The sequence below is a fragment of the Sus scrofa genome, chromosome 13 (genome assembly GCF_000003025.6).
Source record: "Sus scrofa isolate TJ Tabasco breed Duroc chromosome 13, Sscrofa11.1, whole genome shotgun sequence".
Taxonomy (NCBI): Eukaryota; Metazoa; Chordata; class Mammalia; order Artiodactyla; family Suidae; genus Sus; species Sus scrofa.
The window spans coordinates 28,988,749-29,007,913 of record NC_010455.5 but is presented as its reverse complement, the minus strand read 5'-3'; the positions used below and the strand labels follow the sequence as shown (position 1 = coordinate 29,007,913).

Sequence of the window (19,165 nt, the reverse complement as noted above, 5' to 3'; positions counted from 1 at the left end):
AGGAAAACACTAGTACAGCTGACTGTAGGACAAGTTTGGACAAAGGAAGGGTTGGTTTGGGGTTAATGTTTGTTATCATTTTGTTTGACTTTTAATTTAGAGGAAATGAGCATAATTTTAAACTGAGGAAGGATCAAAGAGTGAGAAAGAGAATGAAGATACAGATTGTGTGTGTGTGTGTGTGTGTGTGTGTGAATCAAGGGATAATGGATGGAGTTGAGTCTCTACCAAGGTAGAAGGAGGTGGATGGGATCATGAGAACTGGTCCATACTTGGCCTTGGATCAGAGTTCCTGCTGAGAATCAGTAGGGAGAGGAGTTGCATGGGTGTCCTAGAAAATACGGTGAGAACTTGGATGATCTGTATGTAGCCCCTGAAATACTTAATATACATTTAATAATTTTGCCCTCTGTTTCTGGAAAAAGGGTGGCAATAAATCATGATTGATCATCACTGTTCTCAAAGTAAGTCACACCAAAATTGATATGCACTTTTCCCATAAAAGATAGTCCCTGTGATACTTGAATTGAAAATATTATGAATATTTTTTATTCACAGTAAAGAAAATGAGCCTAATGCTTTTAATGTTCCTGTATGGTGCATCTCTGTGTCCAGTGGCACATGCCAGCTTCTTGTTTAATTTTGCTAAATCTGCTCAGCCATCTGGAGGGAAAAAAATGAAGTTAACAGGAGAGGGCTGTGACCAAAGTGAAAATATCTAAATATTGGTGATAACATGTGGAGTGGCCACCTTTGGGTGGTCTCCATCCTGGTCTCTTAGTGACCCGAAATGCCTCCCTTAAGTCTTACTTGAAGAAAACAGAAATGAGTCTTGACCCTTCGAAGGAAGGTGCCTTGATTGTGGTAAGCACATAAAACAATGGCAAAGGTAACAAAGGATGTTTTTATATTGGTTTGTATTTTCTCTTTGTATTGTTAAATTATAAAAGTAATGCCTGCTCAGTAATGAAATCAAAGTTGTAAGTATATAAAAGTAATGCTGGAGTTCCCATCATGGCGCAGTGGTTAACGAATCCAACTAGGAACCATGAGGTTGTGGGTTCGATCCCTGGCCTTGCTCAGTGGGTTAAGGATCCAGTGTTGCCGTGAGCTGTGGTGTAGGTTGCAGACGCGGCTCAGATGCCCATGTTGCTGTGGCTCTGGCGTCGGCTGGCGGCTACAGCTCAGATTAGACCCCCTAGCCTGGGAACCTCCATATGCCGTGAGAGCAGCCCAAGGAAAAAAAAAAAAAAAAGGCAAAGACCAAAAAAAAAAGAAAGTAATGCCTGCTCAGTAATGAAATTAAAGTTGCAAGTATGTATAAAGTAGGGATCATCCACCTCCCATTCCTGTCACCGTTCTGTTACACCTGCCCAGATCTGCATTTAAGGAGTTTATTACTTCACCTTTCTGAATTTATCTATATGTGCATTTATAACTAAGTAAGTGAGATCTTACTATGACTACTATTGCCCAGTTTGATTCTGTCATTTTATTATATGTTATGGATATATTTTCATATCAGTGAACATGGATTCTTCCTGGTTCTTTTTTGAAGCTGCAAAAAAAATTCCACTTTATTGCAGCATAACTTTTTCAGTCATTCCCCTAAAAGTGACATATTTAAATCATCTCAAGATTTTTACCACATCAAAGCTGCAGTAAACATCTCTGTATGTACATCTTTGCACTTTTGTTTTTTCTTAAGTCGATTCTTAGAAGTGAAGACAAATCACTGGGTCAAAGGGCGTGTGCATTTTCAGTTTTGATTTCCAGTGTGTCCTCTGAAAAAAGAAGACCTATTACATCTTTATCCTCCTACCAACATTTTCAGGCATGTCTTTTTTCCTTATGCCCTAGGAAATACCAATTGTCAATAATTTTAATAGTTCCTCACTTACTGATGAAGAAAAATTTGAGCAGAAATGCAGGGACATGGAGGGAGCTTACCCTTGTAGATGAGCAGAAGGGAGTCATCTGGGGGTTGGAAGAGGAGGGAGGAGGAGCTGCTTAAGGACCAGGAAACTTTAGGGGACAGCCATTTGGGTTATGTGGAACAACAGCTCACCTAGAATGCCTAAGCAGCTGTAAAGGCCTGAGGAAATTGAAAAAAAAGTTTGAAAAAAACTTTTATAAAGTAAATTCAGTTAGTTTTGTGAATTCTTTGGTTTGCGAGCAAGAACAACAACAATAAAAAATGGCTGGCTGGATGGATTTAAGGTTGGTCAAAGTTAGTGTTGTAACGGAGGCAACTGGTGAGAAATAGAAACATTTCCTCGTGGAGTGATGACCTGGAGGTCTAGCCTTGGACTAGGAAAAGTGAGTCAAGAAGAAGGGACGCTAGAGCAGGAGAAAATAGGAGGTCCACAAGCTCACAGTTACGTCACAGTCAGGTCAGAGGCAGGGTTTGAGGAAAGTGAAGGAGCTGGAGCAGCTCAGATGGTTGGTGATGATCAGAGAGGGTCACTTCTCATTTCAGGATGTCAGCAGAGCAACAAAGCAGCTGTGGGCTGTGATGAGGTATGGGGAGCGGGGTAGGTGCTAAGGTGAAATAGAGCTCAGGGTTGCAGATAGCAGCAGGCAGAGCCAGGACAAAGGAGCGCTGGCCAGGTCCTCCTCTGGGATGGCGAGAGAGCTTGGAGCAGATGTGACAGGCCTCGAGGTGCTTGAATGCATGAAGGATCCAGAGGTTGGTGGAAGATGGTTGATGGAGGACAGGTGGCAGTGGGTAACCAGAAACAAAACCTGCTGAGGGAGGGTCAGCAGGTGACTGTGAAGGGGGCATGGCTTACCAGTCCCTCCATGGGTGTATGTGTTGAGGGGAGCAGTGGTGGGAAGAAGGAAGTATTTATCTCCTGGGGTTGCTTTGAGGATTAAACTAACTATTGCATTTTCAATGTGAAGCATTTGTTACTGAAACACAGTTAAATGTGCAAAAAATGAGAGTTATGCTGACTCAAGTCATAAAGGGTTTAAAAATATATATCCATTTTAAAGAAGTAACTCTTCATCTTCACAATGTTGTAAATTCTAAGGGAAAAGTTCGTTGGGCACATGGGCAGTCTCTCAACACACAGACAGAACCTTCTTGGGTGGATACAAGCAGAGATCCTAGAAAAAAATTAACTCTGGTTTTTATGGTTTCTCTCACATAAAATAAAATATAGAAATTCACACTTTCTGTTAAGGTGCAAAACTGTTTCTGTCTGATACACGCAGCTGTTAATGTTTGCCTTCTGACTTCCACTGTTTTTAATAAGACCAAGTTGTATCAGATAAGAACAATTAGGGGCCATTTATCTCCACTTCTATTCACAAAAGTTACCATTCTGTGAGTGTTAGATGTTCAGAGTTGCCCTCCACAGGTTTAGTTGAGGATGAATTCTTTTTTTTTTTTTTTTTTTTTGTCATGCCCAGGCCAGGAATCGAACCTGAGCCACAGCAGTGATAACACCAAATCCTCAACCAGGATTTGCCCTCTAGACCACCAGGAAACTCCTAGGATGATTTAATAAACCTGTCCTCACCACCCTTTTCCTCTGCTGTACCTGATGGTGCTGGGGGAGCTTTGCACTGACTGAGTTCAGATAAAGACACTCTGGTCCTGGAAAGACACCCTTAGGTTAACACCAATACCTTTGGTGGGTGTCTTAGCCTCAATGGTAGCAGTAAGCCAGATATATAACCTTTTTTTTTAAGCATTTTTAAAATCTTTTAAGTTGATGTATTTATACACAAATGCATGCATCCCTATAAAAGCATTTAACTTTTCAAACTCTTTATTGAAGTTATATATGTAAGAGCATATATATGTATATATGCTCATTAATTTTCACAAAATAAAAATAGAGAACTTGTACCCAGATCATGAAACAATATTACCATCATATTAGACCTCAGAAGTCCCACTTTACTCCTTTTTAGACAATAACAGATACAGAGATATAACTTATCTTTATATTCCTTTGGTTTTTAGTGTGATGGGTTATTTTATTTTCCCAGTAAAGGTAGTTTGTTTTTCTACTCATGACTTACTCAGCAATCTTTTTGGCAAAGCAGTGACACTTTTGGCAACATTATTTAAGCTTTGCTAGGAATTCACATATTAGACTGTTATGGGTTTGTTATGTTCCCTCTGCCCACTCTGCCTTGCTTTGCTAGGCTAACTCTTGCCAGTCCCTAAAGATTCAGATCAGGGATCTTCTTCAGTGGTTTCCTTGAAGTCCTATACTGAACTGAGTGCCACTTATCTAGTTTCCCAGAAAGTGCCCACATCATGTGAATGTGGCCTTCTAAATGGGTCTCTCTCCCCTGCTACACAACTAGGGGCCTTTAGAGCAGGGACCTCATTTCAATCCTCTTTGCTTTCCCAACATCTAGTAGGCAATTAATACATAAGGCCATAAAATATGTGAGATCGGAAGTAAATATTTCCATTGTTATATATAATATATACTAAAATATAATATGCTGTAAGCCCAAGATATGAAAAGAAAACCGCAAAATCTAAATTAATAATAGTTTTATGGAATATCTTCAAAATGTACCATTAAGTCAACTGATCAACTAGAATGCAATTTGTATTTATATAAAAATGTAAGGTTTAAATTACAAAAAGTAAATAATTCATTCTCAAAGACTTATAAAAGTTACATAAACCATCACAGAATTACACTTAATATGAGAAATAGGGATAGCTGAATGTTCAATAACATACGATACACTTTCCAAGAGAAGGCATGCCCAGAGCCAAAAAAAATCCACCACTACCCACAGTATCTGGAACCCGTTAGGAACTCACAAATGTTCGTGCAGATGTTCCTATTTAACTTCAGTTCAATTCTGCAAACATTGCTCAGAGCTTATTATAGCACAGTCCTTGCGGGGGAGCTCAGGTTGATCACAGAGTAAAGATTCTATCCTTCAAGGAGCTTGAAACGCAGAGCAGGAAAGACAAGTATAAACCGACCAAGAATGATATTTCCTTTTGCATTCCTTCTATTTACGCATTCCACTGAGAAAACTTCCATCCATGAACACAGCTTGTACTGAACCATTCAGGCTTTCCAAAGGGACAAGATAGCCTCCACCTTTGTAGGCAAAATTTCCTGAGAAAATTTAGGTCTGTTTCCCATTTTCTAAGATGAGATGCATTTGGTGAACACCTTTACATTGACAGTTATCCAGGTAAACATTTAACAGAGAGCACAGATCTAGGAAGGCCCACCTTCCTGAATAAAACACTAGAATATTTACTCCATCGTTGTATATCTCTTTTTGCAATTTGACCCTTGAAATAATGACAAATCTTAAAGTACATCTCTGGAAATTCTACTGCCTCATGGGATGAAAATTCTGGTTCCTTGCTCAGGACAACCTTCTCCTCCTCAGTTATCACATCCACCCACAACTCTTCCACCCATTTTTAAAGCCCAGCCCAAATTCCAGTGTCTTCTGGAAGACTCTCCTGAACTTCTGCCTACCTTCATAGGGGACCTTTTCCTTCTCTAACTCCCATTCCACTCATTGTCTGCTCAGAGATTGTTTTGCAAGCTTGCATTTTCACCTGATTATAAGGCCGTGTTTGTTTTATTTTGTTTCAAGTTTATATGATTTTTTTTCCATTATAGTTGTTTATAGTGTTCCGTCAATTTCTACTGTACAGCAAAGTGACCCAGTCATACATACGTGTGTGTGTGTGTGTGTGTGTGTGTATTCTTTTTCTCACCTTATCCTCCATCATGTTCCATGACAAGTGACTAGATACAGTTCCCTGTGCTATACAGCAGGATCTCATTGCTTATACATTCCAAAGGCAATAGTTTGCATCTATTGACTCCAAATTCCTGGTCCATCTCACTCTCTCCCCCTCCCCCTTGGCAACCACAAGTCTGTTCTCTAAGTCCAGGAGTTTCTTTTCTGTGGAAAGGTTCATTTGCACCAAATATTAGATTCCAGATATAAGTGATATCATATGGTATTTGTCTCTTTCTGATTTACTTCACTTATTAGGAGAATCTCTAGTTCCATCCCTGTTGCTGCAAATGGCATTATTTTGTTCTTTTTTCTGGCTGAGTAGTATTCCATTGTGTATATACACCACATCTTCTTAATCCATTCATCTGTTGATGGACGTTTATATTGTTTCCATGTGAACAGTGCTGCAACGAACATACAGGTGCATGTGTCTATTTCAAGGAAAGTTTTGTCCAGATACATGCCCAAGAGTTGGATTACTGGGTCATATGGTAGTTCATTATTTAGTTTTCTGAGGTACCTCCATACTGTTTCCACAGTGGTTGTGCCAGTTTACATTCCTACCAACAGTGTAGGAAGGCTCCCTTTTCTCTACACCCTCTCCAGCATTTGTTATTTATTGACTTGTTAATGATAGCCACTCTGACTGGTGTGAAGTGGTACCTCATCATAGTTTTGATTTGCATTGCTCTTATAATTAGTGATGTTGAGCATTTTTACATGGGCTTGTTGGCCATCTGTTTATCTTCTTGGGAGAAATGTCTATTCAGGCCTTCTGCCCATTTTTCAACTGGGTTGTTGGGTTTTTTTTGTTTTTTGTTTTTTGTTTTGGCTGTTGAGCTGTTTAAGTTGTTTGTATATTTTAGAGATTAAGCTCTTGTCGGTTCCATCCTGTAAAACTATTTTCTCCCATTCCGTAGGTTGCCTTTTCGTTTTTTTATGGTTTCCTTTGCTGGCAAAAGCTTGGCAGTTTGATCAGGTCCCATTGGTTTATTTTTTATTTCTATTGCCTTGGGAGACTGACCTAAGAAAACATTTGTATGGTTGATGTCAGAGAATGTTTTGCCTGTGTTCTCTTGTAGAAGTTTGATGGTGTCTTGTCTTACATTTAAGTCTTTAAGCCATTTTGAGTTTATTTTTGTGCATGGTTTGATAAGGCCATGTTTGAAAGGAACCAAGCCCATCTTGCTTATCAGTCCCTTCCCCACAGTGTCTATTATACATCAGGTTTTCTATGAACAATCACTGACTATAATGATTGAACTCATGGGTCTAATTCTAACATGTGTGTGGGAGTTTCTGTTGTGGCTCAGCAGATTAAGAACCTGCCTAGGATACGAGTTCAATCCCTGGCCTTGTGGGTGGGTTAAGGATCCAGCATTGCCACAAGGTGCAGTACAGGTCACAGATGTGGCTCAGAACTGGCATTGCTGTGGCTGTGGCATAGGCCAGCAGCTGCAGTTCTGATTCAACCCCTAGCCCAGGAACTTCCATCTTCCACAGAAAGAAAAACAAAAACAACAACAACAAAAAAAAAAAAAAACACGTACGTGCACATGAAGGTATGGAATAAGGATATGGTACATATCACCATATTTACAGCAAATTTTTTCTTGTACTTCACTAGGTATTCCTCCAACCAATTCTTAACGCTTTTTTAAGTAGTCTTTACTTCTTGATGTTTGGGGTGTTTGTTTCCTTTGGGGTGTTTTAATGTATGGAAATTTATCAGTAAAACTAATCTATCATTTGGGCTAAGAAATTACCGTCACCCTCACAGTCTTAAAGGGACTTGTAGTATTTTATGGTGAACCACTTCCTTGCCTGATCTCCTTTAATGCATGTGATATTGATTTCACTAATCTGGTTTGTCAGCACGCTCTAATACTCTGTGGGCCACCTAGAACATTTTGAAATCAACTGACTGAAGGAGCAAAGAGCAGAACTGAAAATAGCCTCTTGCCCACTAGAGACCCCACTCAAATGCCATCGCTGCTGTAAAGACTTTCTGAATCCTGAGTTCTTCCCTTCTTTAACGTCCTGGCTGCTTTCTCATTTGTAATTAGGCAGGGCGGGGAGAGTTACAGAGGACCCTGGAAGTATCACATGTATGAAGCCATATTCCAAAGGCTCTGTCTTCTTTAAGATAATCACCCTAAATGATTTTCCCCTATTTTCCACCTGCTACCAGTTCATTGTTTCTCAGACTCTCTCTCCTTTCTCCTATATAATCTTCAAGATTTTTACTCTTTTGGTGTACCACTTCTATTAATTTTTAGTTAATCACTTTCTTTATTATTTCATCTTTTTACTTAAGGTAAAGCCTCACCTTAGTGCCCCAATCTCAAGATTTCTCGAGTAGGAGAACCTCGGGTTTCCTAAATCCCTCCACTTCTTTCCTCAGATTCTATCTTGGCCACAGAATCTTGCACACAGAAGTGGCTCTGTAAATAGTGGCAGAATGAGCAGATCTGTCATTGCTGCTAAGAAGACCATGATCACCTTCCTGTTTCTCCTTTTGCCTAGTCTAGTCTGTAAACTGCTTGAAATTGGTGGCCCCGGTGTTATGACTAGTAATTTACAAACCCATAAGAGTCTCATTTTGTAATAATCTAAACACAGTTGTCATTTTATTTACATTGAATTATGCTGAAAGGTATACGATAGCCTTGTCCGTTTGCCTTCCATCCATCCTTCCAAATGGACACACATATGTGCACACATACAAACACATTTTTTAAATTGTCACAGCAATTTTTTTTTTAAAAAAAAAGAGTGAGGCTGAGACGCTCCCTGTTAAAGTAGGGTGGAGCTGTTCTCCCTCACAGCTCGAATTATTTGCTTTGGTAATCAACTCAAGCTAGTAAACAACCCACAGCACGAGCTCAGCCTTTTCATGAGCCAAGTTCATCAATTTAAGACCAAAATCCATGTTCATATTTGCTGACACTATTTAGACAGCTTATATAACAACAGTCAACTCAGCTGGGTAGATAGGATAACAGTGATATTATAACATCCTTGGCACAGAAGATTTTAAATTAAAATAGAATTTTAAATTAAAATGAACTAGCTTATGCAGCTTTTCAGAAAAACCCCCAAGCCACAAACTCATTCACCAATGACATATTTGCATTATCTACCCACTGCTTTGGTCCTCCTACATTAATAACACTTAGCAAGCACAGGAGTTTGCTAGCAGGAAAATACATTTCAATTTCCTTCGATATGCCAACTGCTGAACAACTGTGTTTACTTAAGTGTCATACAAGTGTTTATAAAATTCTTTCATTTTACATCCACAACGCCTAGTAAAATGACCTTCTGTGTGAAATTAATGAACACCTACTGTAATAAGAAAGAATCAAAGATTGTGAGGATTAATTATTGAAATGGAATATGTCTAGCCTATTGTAGGCACTCAATAATGGCAACTGCTGTCAAATTTGACAAACTCATTAAACAGAAATGTAAGAGATGGCATAGTAAAGTAAAAAATTTAAGCTTGGAGGGAGTCATAATGGGAGGCTGAGAACCTGCCCTTTAGATTTTGCAGGGAGCCAGAGATTCTGCCCCAGATATCACAGGGGGCCAAGCCAATGCCCTCAGGCCAGCCTTCCATGTCTGGGGCTGCTCCAGGTTACACACCGGGGAGTCTCTCAGCTATTCTTGTCCCTGAAGCTTGAGATCCTTCCAAAGGCAACTGCCTGCATATCATCCCTAATCATCCAAGCAAAGGACTCCTGACCGTGCCCCAAGACTTTGCCAAGCCCCAAACTGGAAAACTGCCCTGTCACCCCCTTCTTTTCAATAGTCATGGGACACTCATAAGCTCCTCTAAACAGAGGGTGATAGGCCTTACATATAGAGGGACAGAGATAAATTTGGAAAAGAAGCCCTGTCACCTGTATTTGGGTGGGACTAAATGGTCAAAAAAATCCTTGCCGGTAAGTCCTGAGATTTAGATTCCAGACCTAATTCTGCTGCTTCTATTCCTGGCCAAGACACATTTCTGGGCTGCCTTTCCTCACCTGATGATACTATTTCTTTCTAATTCTTGCTTTGTATGAGTTGAAAATTACCATTTAAATTACTTCCATTTTACCATATTGACCATTTAACTAATAAACATTTTTGTTGCTGCACTTTTTCTAAAGATAGCGTACCTTTGTAGGTTAGCTTTATTCTACAGAATTTATCTGCTACCACTTAGTTCTGGCAATGAAAGTTTCAAGATAAAAAATATTGAGCTCAGTTCTTGACACAAATACTAAGCTTTGTGCATAATTTGGTATATCATTACATTAAATAAAATGAATATGGCAATAAATGAAAAGAAAAATGAAATTCTTGAAACTAGAGTATGATTTAACACACAGTGTACCAGAATAGTTCACACCTGCTTTCTGGTTTTGCTCTTGAAAACCTATTTGTATTAGTTTCATCACAAACTCAAGCCTCAGATGCCCCCACCTAGGCCTCTGAGATCTTGGACATGTGACATTTGCTCTCAGTCTCTTCATTTATAAATTAAGCAGGTCTCTAAAATCCTGTCCACACTTTAGGTTCCAACTGTGATCCATTTTACAATCCACTGTGTAGCACCCGAAATCAACATAAATCCAAAAAGCATTATTTAAATCAGTTTATCTATCTGTGAGTCAAGGATAATACCAAATATAATCTCCTCAGTTTTAGGTCTCCCAGAATCTCAGAAAACTCCTCACTCTGTGCTCCTTCTCATTTCAGGGTCTATCCCACAGGTTCATTTTTTACCTTACTGGTTGTCTCCCTGTGATTGTATTTGCTCTTATTTCTGTCTTCTGCATCTTTTAGGACAGTGTTTCTTAAAGAGTGGTCCATGATCAATCCTGGAGGGTCAGTAAAACTGAGGTTACAAGGACCAGAGTTAGACTTCCTGATTCAGGATTTCTGGGGGTGAGGCGAGGGAAGCATTTGAACAACATGCCTCACTCACCAGTCTAGACATGATAGTTTGAAATTCACTGCCCTTTCACCGATTCTGCGAGTTTGTTTGTTTTAAGAGAAAAGATGCTATATTAGATTGTTACTGTGAATATAAGGGGGGGGGGGCGGGTGGAATGAGAGCAGTGGGGAGTGGGTCGTTAAAAGCTCTATCCAGGAACCTGGCAGCGCTGGTGATGTCGACCTTCTCGGCCAAGTAGAACTCTCGAGAAGAGAAAAAAGTCTGGGACGCCCCACGAGACCATTGAAAGGTAGGGAGTCAGTGGTATAGGCCAAGGCTGTATGGGCTGTCAGGCCACAGGAAATATGGGACAAGCCGCGAGCAGCAGTGCGCACCCTGAAGCCCCGCAGCGCGCGCGAGGACTGAGGCACCAGGCAACCGCCCCTCTCCGACTACCGTTGGCAACAGCTGGCGGCCGGCAAAGTCGGCGTGGCGGTAAAGGGAGGGACTTCCGGTCTCTAGGAGTAAATGCGCATGCGGCGGTCGGTCGGTCGTAGGGCTCTTCCTGTCGCGTGACCTTGAGGGCCAATAAACGTGCACAGCTCCAGGGTCACGTGCATCGGTTCCCATTAGCAACCAGAGGCTTCTAAACAACCCGCCACCTCTCTATCGCCGCCCCCCATCCTCCGAAGTCCAAGTTCTCTCGGTGACCCCTGGCTTGGGGGGCTGTGCTTGGCTTCTCGCGCTCCTCTAGGCCGTTGAATCCCGCCCGCCTGCCGCCATGGTGAGTACCCGACCCGTTGGCGCCGTCCCGCCCCGAGGAGAGAGGCGGAGCTGGGGTCCCAAATGATGGTGTGGCCTGCAGCGGATGTGAGTTTGCCTCTGGGCCTCCCTGTCCTCAGGGGAGGCCGCGCCGGGTGCGGGAGGCTCTTTTAGCCTCAGCCTAAGCTCTTGGTGGAACCCTCTCCTAGCAGCCGCGCTCCACCACGTCGCTCTATTCCTTGCCCTGGCCTAAAGTGCCAAGTTATAGCTCACAGGTGGCTGACGAAGAGAGCTGGAGGGAACCTTCTAGCAGCAGAAGGCCCAGGACAGGATTTTTGGTTCTAAAAATTACCAAGTTTTTATACACACACACACACACAGACACACACACACACACACACACACACACACACACACACACACACCCCTTTGGCGGTGTTAATTATGTTAACGAACTGAGGAGGGAGAACATGAATGAATCCAGCTTCCTGATGGGAGAGTGATGAGTCCCAGCTCCCTCATTTTACAGCTAGAAACTTGAATGACATTTCTTTTGTTTTCACTCGTTTGGAGGAGCGTACGTTTTCGGGTGAGCTAGAATATATCCCAGTAATCACTCCAGAGGATGTAGCATACCATCTTACATAGCAACTGTTCTGAAGTGTTCAGAAAAAAGAGTGAAACCAAGGTTGGGGGCACCACTGGAAATCCCTTAGAACCAGAATTCTTATTTAGTCCACCTCTGTGCCAAGCAATCTTGGCAGCTGAGTGTACAGCTGTACAAAACGACCATTCCCTACCCCTTCGTGGGCTTTTAGGGCCTGTCTCATTCATTCTCTTGATTTTCCTAAAATATTAAGAAGTTGAAGAAATGATGGTGATGTCACAAAAAAATTTGACGTCTGATTACGTGCTATCTTCTGTCATTACTTTACATCAATTTGCAAAGCACCTACTGATGCTTTGGTGTCAGGCTAGTAGGTTGAAGATAATAATAGATTCTTGGGTTATTAAAAAGATAAATGAGATAATTCATATAAAACAGCACAATGTCTTAAAAATTAAGCGTTCAGTATATGATAGGTTTTATTAGGTTGTACTTATTTTTTTTATTACATTTTCCTCCTCATACTTTTCACAGTAGAACTGTATATGGACTTTGGGACATGGTCAGGAACAGGGAACCATTTCTAGTACCTTTGTTCCTTTCCCCCTCACTTTATGGCCCAATCTCAGGACACTAGTGTGGCAGTGCTCTGGTAGGACTCTTGCTCTGTTTTTAGCTCTTTTTATTATTTTAATAGAATATTTCTGGAACAAAATTAAAAGAAATTTTGATTCCCCTTTTTAGATATTGCCCTCTTTTTTCTATGTATTTTAGAGTTGATCATCATATTGCCTGCTCTCATTAGCAGGTGGCGTCACTGGTGTTAATGGGGTTAAGTAATTTGGTAACAGAGAGTTGCATAACCAGGCATAAATCTGGTTTTTAATCCAGTGCTTTGGGTACTTACACCCATTCCTTTTTCTCTCTAATGATATGACTCATGTATATGCAGAGTACATGTGTGTTTATGAGGACGCAAAGATTTGTGAGTGCCAGTTCTTCACAGGATGCTATTTCTCTTACTGAGCTCAGCTGCCTATTTCTGCAACTTTTCTTCACTCCCATCCATTTTAGAGGAACTTTTCTGTCTTTTGTCCTAAAGTTCATCGTCAGTTTGAGTAATTATTTCTTCTTGGTCTTAGGACAGTCTTAACTCTAATTGATGGAAGAGAAGATAACGAACAGCTCCATTCTAGAAGGAGCTGTGTGGTATAAGCATGCCCTCACAAGCTTACAGTCTAGTTGGAGGAGCCACACTTGGGGGGAAATAAAAGACAACTACTAGTATGAGGTAGTAATCAATTTGTGGTGTTTCCATATGAGTAGCAGAGATGATACGTGCTAGTTTTTGGAGGAAGGCATAACTGGAGTTACTGAAGGTACATTGGGAGGCTTCACAGAGTAGGTGAAACAGGTTTGGTCTTGAAGGATGGGTAGAAATTTGGTGGTTTTCTGGAGCATGCTTGTACTGGCTGGTAAGAGGCAGTTTTATCCAGGTTTTCTCATCTCGGCATTCGGTGACAGTATATTATTAGTAGCTTGAAATCAGCCATGCTGGGAGTATTTACATCATGGAAACCAGCAAGGGCTGCCGATCAGTTTCATACTCCCCACCCCAAATGCCAGTTGTTAAGCATTTACCTGCACGCCACTGTGTTAGGTTCACATTCTTGAATAGGAATGGAAAGGTACTTTTGGTCAAGGATTGGGTAAGGGGAGTGAAAGTATAAGCCGCAAATGTTCAGTCATGCTTCAGGCTGATTAACAGACTAGTTTGACTGAAGTAGAGTGTTCTTACAGTAGAATCCTGGGAAACAGGGTCAGAGAAAGAATTGCGTGAGTATGGAAGCCTTATGAGTGTAGATTGAATACTATAAACAATGAAGAATGAATGAAAGTTTCTTTATGGGATTTTTTTTTTTTTTTTAGCAAGTTGTGACTTTGTTTTGAGATGTTTCCAATTGTGGAATATTCTTGCCTATGCACTTATGTGACCAGAAGGTATAATAAGGTTTCTAATGGTGGTAGTCAGTTCTTTTGGTGGGTGTGTGTGTGTGTGTGTGTGTGTGTGCGTGCGTGCGCGCATGCTTTTTAGGGCCACACCTGGGGCATATGAAAGTACCCAGGCTAGGGGTCGAATCAGAGCCACAGCCACAGCAACACAGGATCCAAGCTGAGTGTGTGACCTTCACCACAGCTCACTGCAGTGCTGACCCTTAACCCACTGAGCAAGGCCAGGGATCGAATCTGCATCCTCATGGATACTGCTGAGTCACGAAGGGAACTTCAGGTTTTGGGTTTTTTCCCCACATCCACAGCATGGATCTGCCAAGGATCAAACCTGTGCCACAGCAGTGACCTGATGCCACAGTGACAACGCTGGATCCTTAACCCACTGAAAAAAATTTTTTTTGTATTTTAAATGCCTGGTGGAAATCTGTCTTGTGAGTCACAACTTAGGTGCATATGCAGCTATAACATGTATATGTTCTTTTACTTATTTAAATTCTGTCATTTTCCAAAAAGGATTTGGAACAGCAGAGTTGAGATAAGCTATGGAGTTAGATTACCTGCTTCTGATCCCTGCTTTCCCACTTACCAGTTCATTAGCATAGGTAAAATTTCTTCTCTGTATCTCAGTTTTCTGTCTGTAAAGTAGGATTTTATTACCTTTTTCAGAGGGTTGTATTGAGGATTAAATGAGAACATGCCTGGCACATCGTAACCTCTGAATTTCTAGCAGTTATCATCATTACTACTACTATTTCTAAAGTTTGGCGTTAGTTCAGGAGTTAGCCAATAATCAGTGTAAACCAAAAACATAAGGAACTTTTTCCTTTCCATCATAGTTACCAGTTTAACCAAAGAAGGTAGAGTCACGAAAGTAAGGCAAGTACATACCTCAAATGTGTTGGTTTACATGGGTCAATGTGCCTTAGCTAGTTGTTCGGAAGCATTAGTCTACTGGATAATTAAACCATTAGAGAGTATCATGATATTTTGAGTAATTCCTACATTATTGAAATTTAATATCTTGAATGGTAGAAATATTTAAAAGACTGTGGGGAGAGAAAAAGATTTGGTGGAGTTGTTCATATGCAGTTGGGGTACACATCTGTAGGTCAGCCTGTTATACTTGAGAGTCAGGTATATATAGGTAACTGTTGAAGCCTTGAGATAGATTATGTTATCAAGGAGAGGATAGAGAGTGACAAGAGTAAGGTTCCAAAGGCAGGGCCCTGGGAAGTGCAGATACTTAAGAGGCAAGCCCAAGAAGAGGAGCCTCCAGATGAGATCCAGAAGGGGAAGGTGGGGTTAGCAGTCAAAGAATGGAGATCAGTGGACAGCAAGACATCAGCCATAGTTGGGTCTGTAATTAAGAAGTTGTTGGTGAGCTTTACAAAGGCAAGTTGAGCAGCGTATAGAATGAAGATAGCAAGAGTAGAAGGGAAGTAGAGAAATGCAGTGGTAGCTGGAGAGAATCTCTGGTTTGGTTTGATTTTGTTTTTTAGTACAAATGAGGTTTGTGTACGTAGTCTTTTCTATAGTCTGAAGGGAAGAAGAAGCCTATAGAATGTTGCGAGGGGGAGTAATTGGTTAACTGAAGCCCCTAGGAATTTGAAAGAGAACAGATTAAAGCCTCATGAAGGAGTGACCTTTAGAAGGAGGAACTCTTTCCGTTCACTTGTCAGGCACATGTCTGATGTGTGCCAGGCACTATGAGGAGTCTCTGGGATACTCAGGGAACCAGGTGGGCAGGGTCATGGCCCTCGTAGACTTATGTTCTAAGAAAATTGAAGCTGCCGAGAGGAGGTAAGGATGTGCATAGATGCAGCAAAGCCATGGTGAGGGACTTGGGGGTGAAGGAGATCATGCCTGGTGACCTTCCTGGGGATCACACCAATGGCCTTGACGATGTCGGCAGCAGCACTGTGTGCTGAGGATGAGACGTAACCCTAGAAAAGAGGCTTGCAAGGTAGACTTTCATCTCTCACAAGAAGGCTATGATAGATCAGGTTATTCTTAAAGATAATTCTGACTCATTGAGTCTCCTCCATTAGATGTTCAATTTTATAATTTCCTTTTTTAATTTTCTATATAGCTATAAAATGAAAAAGAACTTTATCAATCTCTAGCTTATAGTTTTCAACTCATATCTGGTTTAAATCAAAACCGATTAATGCCTATTCCAAAATTAAACAGGAGTTCCCTAGTGGCCTAGGGATCCAACATTGTCACTGCAGTAGGTCCAGTCACTGCTATGGCTCAGGTTTGATCCCTGGCCTGGAAACTTTTGCATGCCGTGGACGAGGCCAAACAAACAGACATTATTTTTTTTAAGCTGTATGGTATGGGATAAGGTTAAATTGCTGTAATAGAGATCCAAAAAACAGTGGCTTAAAGAATACAGAAGTTGGAGTTCCCATCTTGGCTCAGTGGAAACGAATCTCACCAGCATCCGGGAAGACACAGGTTCGCTCCCTGGCCTCACTCAGTGGGTTAAGGATCTGGTGTTGCCATGAGGTGCGGTATAGGTTGTAGACAAGGCTCGGTTCTGGTGTTGCTATGCCTATGGATATGTAGATTGGACTCCTAGGCTGCTAATCTCCATATGCCACGTGGGTGAAGTCCTAAAAAGAAGAAGAAGAAAAAAAAAAAAAAACCAAATTGGAAGTCCCACTGTGGTGCAACAGGAATAGTGGCATCTCTGCAATACCAGGATGCAGGTTTGATCCCCTGCCTGGCACAGTGGCTTAAAGGATATGGCGTTGCTGCAGCTGCAGCGTAAGTCACTACTGCAGCTCAGATCTGATCCCTGATTCAGGAACTCCTTTTGCCATGGGGTAGCCAAAAAAGAAAAAAAAAAAAAATACAGAAGTTTATTTCTCTCACACAGAAGAGCCGTCTCACTGCTCACCTCAGGTGCCTGGGTCGGTGCTGCTTCACGAAGTCATTCAGGGATACCGTCTCCTTCATCTTGTGCTCCCCCAGCCCTCAGGGCATTGTGCCAACCATGCACATGCAACCACCTCTTCCAGATTTCAGAGAAATAGGGTGTGGCAAAGGTGTGCCCCATGTTGTAAGGCCCAGGGTTTGGGAATAGCCCTCATTCTTCTGCTCATATCTGTTGCTGAGAAGTAGTCACACGGCCATACCTGACTTCAAGGAGGGGTGGGGGATGTCCACTCATTGGGCAGCCCTGTGTCCAGGAAGATGGAAAAAACATAGTGAGCATCTAGCAGTCTCCACCACAGGATAGCCTGTATGTTTTCCTTCTTTCTTTCTTTTTTAGGGCCACACACGCAGCATATGGAAGTTCCCAGGCTAGGGGGTCAAATCAGAGCTATAGCCACTGGTCTGACCACAGCTACAACAATGCCAGATCTAAGCTGCGTCTGCGACCTATACCACAGCTCACAGTAACACTGGATCCTTTAACCCACTGTGCAAGTCCAGGGATCAAACCCGCATCTTCATGGATGCTAGTTAGATTCGTTACCTCTGAGCCACGAGGGGAACTCCTGTACGTTTTCATTGTTGGTTCCTTTATTGCATCTTTGAGATTAACTCATTACTTTTCTCTTTCAGGCAGAGTTGGGTCTAAATGAACACCATCAAAATGAAGTTATTAACTATATGCGTTTTGCTCGTTCAAAAAGAGGCTTGAGACTCAAAACTGTAGATTCCTGCTTCCAAGACCTCAAGGAGAGCAGGTATCAGAGGACTTGAAGGGAGCTCAGTGGAAAGGAACATGGATCCTTTCTGTGGCCAGCATGGGGTGCTGTAGCATAGGCTGTCCAAGCCATCGCTGCAGTATCCTGGTCAACAGTTATTCACTGAGAGCAGCTCTGCTAAGCTTCATGGATGTGTGAAACTCAGGAAATTGGGTTGGGAGCCATCTGTTATCAGACACACACATGATAATTAGGGCATTGCAAAGTTTCAGAAGAGCAGTCAGGAAACTGAAGTGTTTGTGGGTTAAAAGATTGACTTGCTGTATTAAAGATTCCAGAACTTCAATTACTTGAGTTATTAATTAGAAGACATAACAATTAGCAAAAAAAAAACCTACCCAGGGTTTTTTTTTTTTTTTGTCTTTTATTTTGGGGCTGCACCCGCAGCATTTGGAGGTTCCCAGGCTATGGGTTGAGTTGGAGCCGCAGCTGCTGGCCTACACCACAGCTACAACAATGTGTGATCCATGCCATATCTGCGACCTACACCACAGCTCACAGCAAGGCCGGATCCTTAACCCACTGAGTGAGGCCAGGCATCAAACCTGTGTCCTCGTGGATGTCGGTCAGATTCGTTTCTGCTGAGCCACAAGGGGAACTCCCACCTATGCAGTTTATTTCAAAGAACTAGAAGAGGGGAAAACAGTAGGAAACCATGAAAAACTTGCTGACCAGTACCAAAATCGTTAGTTGGTTTGCAGCAAGAGATGATAATTAGTTTGATTGGACCAACAATGGAAGGTAATAAAAGTCCACAGAAAACTTAATAATGAAGGATAATAGGGAAACCAATGAAAAGGACTGAGTAATATAGAGACAACAGATTACTTGGAGATCAGATTTTGGCACACTTAAATGTCACATAAGACGTAAGTGAAAAAGGGCTCCAAGTGAGCTGTAACTGTCATGAAGTCATGAACTTCAGGCAGTAGCAGAGACCATGAGGTGTAGACTATTATCTGTCCGATCTATTAATCTAATCTGATTCTCTGGCTTCCTGTCCCTCAGCAGATGTAAGCAACAGTCTAATCTGTGAGGCCGTGGGACAGCTAGAGAAGGTACTTTGTTACTTACTTTATGCATCGGAGTACCTTAATTGCTATTCAAACAATGAACATGGGTTGCTCAAAAAAAAAAAAAAGGCATATTCTTAAAGCTGATTTGCTTTGTTCTATTAAAGACTATAGATTGTTCATACATTTAATAAGGACATATCAAAAATAGTTAAAGTTCTCTTTTTTTAGAGTGGTTAAATTATGCTGGGTAAATGAAACACTAAGAAGGGTGAATCAGATAGTACTAACTTGAGCATAACTGTGATAAAAGTTTGGTGCAACTTCATTATGTCCTTTTGAATGAGGAAAAAGATAACCTGGG

General features: G+C 41.5%; 1 protein-coding gene across 3 annotated transcripts in view; it reads left to right on the top strand.

Moving 5' to 3' along the window:
• Nucleotides 2,669–19,165, top strand: part of LZTFL1 (leucine zipper transcription factor like 1) — a 30,044-nt gene continuing 13,547 nt past the window's right edge. Inside the window, exons 1-2 of one of the 3 annotated variants that reach the window (XM_021068643.1) lie at nucleotides 2,669–2,689; nucleotides 17,643–17,767. In XM_021068643.1, coding sequence (XP_020924302.1) covers nucleotides 2,675–2,689; nucleotides 17,643–17,767 — 140 coding nt within the window. In that variant the 5' untranslated portion in view covers nucleotides 2,669–2,674. Of the gene's footprint in view, nucleotides 2,690–11,289; nucleotides 11,469–17,642; nucleotides 17,768–19,165 lie in introns of those variants that run through there. The other 2 variants (XM_001926820.4, XR_002337510.1) reach the window with 2 other exon arrangements.